This window comes from Stereum hirsutum (assembly GCF_000264905.1).
Source record: "Stereum hirsutum FP-91666 SS1 unplaced genomic scaffold STEHIscaffold_3, whole genome shotgun sequence".
Lineage (NCBI taxonomy): Eukaryota > Fungi > Basidiomycota > Agaricomycetes > Russulales > Stereaceae > Stereum > Stereum hirsutum.
The window spans coordinates 2,596,127-2,602,126 of NW_006763133.1; the positions used below are offsets into that span (position 1 = coordinate 2,596,127).

The following is a 6,000-nucleotide window of genomic DNA, read 5'->3' on the forward strand; positions in this document are numbered from 1 at the left end:
GCAGGGAAAGACGCGTCCGCCGCGGACGGTCATTGTTCTCGACGCGACGCGACTTCGGGAAAGGCCGGAATCAACTTGGTTGAAACACCGTCATTGTGGCGAGTGGCGACATCTGGATTGCATCCACAAAACGGTACCGCTAGCAGTACGTTATGTACCACTCCCTGTGGGGAGATTTCCACGTAAGCAGAACTGGTCTCAGTGACTCTTGTTGATAGTCCTGACCATATTCTTCTTCCTTCTTCTCGATGACTGCTCTCCGAATCGTTCGCCAGTCGATTGACCCTCAGGCTCTAGACAGGTTTTCGACACTTAGGCTGTTCTCGTATGTGTGCTTCAGTCTTTTGACAGCCGTCTCTCCCGTTCTCCCTCCCATATCTTTCGCTATTCGTTCTTATTCAAGTTATCCTGTTGCTTTCACTCGTAGGTCTGCAATCGAGGACGAGGACCGAAATATCGAGTACAAACAGAGTCCTTTCGCTTCCATTGGAAGTTTTCTTGAGCTCGTATTACAACACGCAGGCCATTCCAACTGCAGGAACATAATGCCGACCCTCCACCTTTTAATGTACTGTTGTAACATCATGCAGGGAGTACTTACACGACAATATACACTCTCAAACTGTGACCACTATGATCAGAGATAAAACAAAGTCTTTACACATTTTAGATCCGCCACGCAGTCTGGGTCCGGGCCACACAAACCACAATACTTATAGCAATGTACATTTCCCAACCACGGCCTACGAAAATTGTCTCGGTATGCGAAGGGCAGACTCTTGCTACCCCAGCCATAACTCTGTGTCTGCGTATGGACCACCATAGACCGTTCCGTCGGTGGATCCACTGAAACATTCTACGTCGACCTATACCGATAAAAATGCATCGCTCTTCATTACAATGGCGGAACGGCCGGACTCACGGCTCCACGCCCAGCGTGCGCGACACAGCACGGAACAAGAACTGCATGATCATAAATCATAGGGTCTACATTCCCTCTGGCACGGACCTCGAGTTCAGTGGTTGACTTCGGAGGGGATCTGCTCGAAGAGCAAATCACACTGCGCTATAGGGCAGGGCATTAAGAACGCAGCTAAGTATGTCAACGGTCGCAGAATACTGGATCTCGAAGCGTGTCAATCCGATTGCTGCCAGCACGGGCTCGAGTGTGGACTTGCACTGGCGAAATATGCATTCACATCTTCACACCATGCACGAATGAATGAAAGCGGCGTGTTACGAGTCTGTGTGAAGCGATCTCGCTTGGCACGATCGAAGGACTCACCAACATTGAGAGAACCGGAGAGCCGTACTTAGCGAGCGCCGTGTTCCATGGCAGAGCATGCCACCTGCTATGCAGATCTGTGGCTAGTAAGCGAGCCTGGAGAGCAAATGGGCAGGTTTTCGGCGCGGAGTCAAGGAATGCAACCTGTTATTGTTTCCTGCGGGGATGAATCAGCTTGAGACCCCCACGCACTCGTGGCATACTATAGTGGAAGTAGAGGGATGCAGTGACTGGCGGTGCTTACAGGGAACCAGAAATTTCGCGGTCGCGGTGCGAGTTGCATGGAAAGTGGAGCTAGATCGCGAGCCTCGAGTATCTCAGGATTGGTGGTCAACGCTCTCTCCTGAAGCATGCAAGCGAGTCAAGGGCCCGAGGCGAATCGGAGTCGACTTTGACCCAACGAGAGGACCACGCATCGAAGGCTCAGAAGTCAACAACTCGACGCTCACTGCTCAGCTTCGAATCAACCACCACTGGCAATCGATCGCAGTGGCAGTGGCGCAAAGTCCGTGTCCGTGTCGACCTGAACGTCGGAAATGAATTCGAAGCTCACACTATCCGTGACTCGAGAAGAGCTAAGATTGGGCGAGATAGAGCTGTGAGTGTAACATGCCTGTTGTGTTTCATATGCCAGTTACTGTAGAAGGTAGAAGAGGCGAGTGAGTGAAAAGGAAGTGTCTTGACCTTCTCTCCGTGCCATAGCAGGCCATAGCCTAAACAACGTGTCGCCTTCCGCACCCGAAATTGCGGTCATGTATGCTCGAACGGCGTCGTACAGCTCGAAGTGGGAAGGGGTAGTTCGTGTTGGCCATGGGTACTTGTGCGTGATATACGCCATGGCAGCTGCAACGATCATCTATGAAATCTCTGGAACAGGGCCGACTCGAGTTCTCCAAGTGGGTATCTTATCCAAAGATGAGAGAGATTTTGGGAGAAAGAAGTCGACAAGAGCACAATCAACTCACAATCTTCGACGGGGCCGGAAGCAAAATTGAACCGGGCTCAGATATGACGGTCACTTGACACGGTTGGAATTCCACATCCGGCGCGAGGACGTGTGGAGCTTCAAGGTCAGGTTGGAATCGGGAAGCAAAGTCGTACTGGACCTAGTGTGGGGTAAGTGTGGGGTAAGTCATTTGAGGATCGAACGAACGGAACGGAAGCAAAACGAGATGATAGTCGGCGTATGTACTGGTTTGGGGACCGTCGGAGCCAACCTGATCTTGGGACACTCCACACTCGGACACTGTACTAATAGCATGTTAGTTGATGAACATACAAAGTACCCGAACCACGAAAACGGGCGAAATGCTCACATACGAGGTCACCAGCTCAACTTGTTGGTGGCGCCACCTACGCCACTACGCCACTTGCAACCCGGTCTCCCTGACTTACTCCTTCGAGGCTTTCTGGAAGTTAGTTGAAAAGGTGCTTGGACCGAAAAGGCATAGCTCACCACGCCAGCTCACGACGACGTCACACGAGGACAAAGCAATGCGTCTCGAGACTCGGTTGGGTTTGTGTATTTCAACAATTGATGGGGCCTTGGAAGGTTTTCAAGTCTCGGTTAGCGATCTTTTACATAGCGTGAATATAGTAGGGTATTAACCGAATACATAACGTACGCGGGATCCACGAGCACCTGCCAGTGCGTTCAAAGCTTCAAAGCGGCCCATTAGTATTGTGACGCAATGTTTTCGGCCGACTCGGTTGAGAGACCGGCGCAGGGTCACGATGTCTGCAGTAATTATACAGACTCGTTTTACCTTCATGCTACTGTACACCGCATACCACACTGATCAAAACTCAGCTCCTCCCTCTAGCACTGAGGCAACCTATAAGTCAACTAGACCCATCGATTCAGATACTCAGGCCTCATCCCTCAGGCCCTACGAAACGCGTGGGTGTTTCGAGGGCCGACTGAGGTGCCTTTCCGCAGACAATGATGCCCAGCCAATAGCTGAGTTCTGTCAGGTTATGTAGGTCAATGATGATAAGAAGAAAGGCTTCGAAGAGCCAATGATGAGCTCACATCGGAGTCAGTTGACTACATTCAAGCTGTAAGGGGTAAATGTAATGAGTATCGAGGGTCGCGTTGCGCGTCCTTACACGAGAAGAGGCGGAAGGAGCACCGACGAACAGGAAGGATTCGTCGTGACGAAGCGCGTCGGTGTCTAAAGCTATTCAATGTTTAGTAACTCGGGAGAAGTGGAAGCACGAAAATCGAGGGTTGGGCGCCGATCAGGTGTTGGGACAGGTTGGGACGTACATACGTTCAGAGTCAACCGGCGTGGCGCGTTAGGTGGCCCACGACACTACAAATGTTGAAGATATCATCAGCATTGAAATATTCACACTTACACTTACAAGATGCGAGTTAAGGCAGGCCTCACCGCCCACGCTCAAGATATCGTCAGCATTGACTCCGAGTCGGACACTTACAATCAAAGAAAAGGTTCCCGTTCCCCGGGAACGGGCACGAGAAAGGCAAGAAACATACCATAACTTATCTGTAACATAAACCGAGAACAAGACATCGACATCGACGCATCTCGACATGATCCTCCATCCTCCATCTTCCAGTCTTGGAAAGTGCGCCTCGGAGATTAAGTACACCGGTGCGGCCTGCGCCAATCATTGACAACCCGCTGAAACGAACGTTCGTGAACCTCAGGCCCTAGCGCGACGATAAATAAATTAACAAAAAAAACCGTTCGTTCATCAGCCTAAGGAACTCTTCCCCGGAGATGACTTCGCTTCAAGCTCAAGAACAAAGGAATGAAAACGAAACGAAACGAACACGGAAATGGGGACATGGGGAAATGAGGAAACGGGGAAATGGGGAAAGATAAGGCCACTAGCAGTGACGGAACAGCCTCCCACGCACCTCACTCTCACTCTCACTCTCACTCTAACGTTGCATGAAGAAAATTTCCTGGCGTATCTGCATCTCCATCCCGCTCCTGGCGAGCTCCTGGTGATGGGAGTTCGGGAATTAGCTTCACTACCCGACGACGTGCGACGAACGTTCCTGGAGGCTGATTGTCGAAGCTTGTCGAAGTCGGGAGTGTCCATGGGCGGAGGCTGTATAAGTAAGATCAGCTCCGCAAGGGAATATTCAATACTGATATTTGCCGAGGTGGTAGTTGACTCCTCCCGAACACCGCCCAAAGCGCAGGGTCGAGTAAATTGCACACCACAACTTGACTTTGTGTCAACGAGTGCTCGGTACTGAATCTGAGTCTGAATCTGGAAAGTGAGGTAAGGGTAAGGATCCGGGATATGTTCGAATTCGTGTCCTCGTTGCGGATGGACCCCGTCCGGATAGAATTGCGCTGCGTATACGTAGGACGGAGCACCCTGTTTGGGGAATGGAATGTTTCATTGACATGTCGACAGGTTACGAGCTAAGATCTAAGAGCCCGACAAGCAAAGCATTCGAAGACGAACGGAACGGGGATGAGCGAACGAACGAACGGTGAAGATATGATTATTATTACAGTAAGGATAACGGTCAAAAAACCAGAACAGGGCCGACGTCATAACACCTCCAACTCTCGCACTCGCACTCGTGCGAAGCAGAAGCAGAAGCAGAAGTTCAACTCAGCAAGGGGAAGGGGAAGGGGAAGAAGTGATTGTGCACAGTATGAGGGTATGACGGTATGTCCGAGCGTCCATTGACAGGCGAAGGATAAGTAAGTACGCTCAAAGGTCAAGAAAAAACTTCAAGGAAGAGAGGAGCTGGTAGTACATACATACGAAAGAGAAACCTTTCGAAACAGGAACCAGTGGCAAAAGAAGTGAACACTGAAGACGTGGAAGACGTCCAACCCAACCCCCCCTCCAACGAACGGCCGATTTGTATTACCCCTTGACGTCGATTGTAAACTTCGCATTACTGTATCGTTGTCCCAGGACCCAGAACCCATGGGCAGTGTGCGAAGCCAAAGCCTGGATCGATTCTCGAAGTTCTAGTTCTCCATTTCTACAGCTTCTTTGAGTCGTTCACGTATTGTGTCAGATTGTGTCTTGTGCCTCCTATGTCGTGTGGCGTGTGGCGACAACGGATACCTCGGCAGTGGGCACAGAGACTGACCAGTGATTCATGACCCATTGGCAGTGGCACAACGGTAACACGGAGCTCCATCGTACACAGCAGTACTTATCTGGATTCTGAGTCAAGCGGATGCAACGTCACACCCGAGACCTGAGACCTGAGACCGGGCATGGTGTCACCGATAAGTCAGTATAATCAGAGAAATTTACGCCTGCTCGTAAATGCCCCGTAAATGGCCGCGGGTACCTGCCAGATCCAATCGTGGTTGAAACTTACATGCGAGGGGGATCTGGGCCGATATCGTGGGCGGGAGGAGGAGATGAAGGGAGGAACCTTCGTACGCCACGTGGCCAACGATAGCAGATCTCATCGCGCCTCGAGGCTTCGCGCTTGATCGTAGCAAGAACGAGCGTACTACTGTTTACCTTCTCGCTGCCTCCATCGGATTCCAGTGCGAACAAGTCTCTGAGACGGCCAGGTATTGTATCATACGAGCTTGTTGAAAGCTATTCTCTGTACCACGGCTGTCTTCTCGTTGCTCTCACGTGGCTGCTACTACATAGTACTCAGGCTCTCGCTTTGCTCATGCGGCGTTCGTGTTCACTCGCCTAAGTCATGCCGCCTGCCGCCAGTTCGATGCCCGTATCTCATAACTAGG

General features: G+C 51.1%; 1 protein-coding gene across 1 annotated transcript; it reads left to right on the forward strand.

Annotated features, from left to right (window-relative positions):
- The first annotated feature begins 2,805 nt into the window (after window positions 1–2,805).
- On the forward strand, window positions 2,806–3,833 carry STEHIDRAFT_119291 (uncharacterized protein). Its single transcript, XM_007301170.1, has 6 exons — window positions 2,806–2,829; window positions 2,911–2,945; window positions 3,052–3,252; window positions 3,318–3,465; window positions 3,555–3,600; window positions 3,786–3,833. Exons 3-5 carry the CDS (start codon window positions 3,056–3,058, stop codon window positions 3,585–3,587), a joined length of 378 nt encoding a protein of 125 aa, XP_007301232.1. The 5' UTR covers window positions 2,806–2,829; window positions 2,911–2,945; window positions 3,052–3,055; the 3' UTR covers window positions 3,588–3,600; window positions 3,786–3,833.
- Window positions 3,834–6,000: the final 2,167 nt, after the last annotated feature.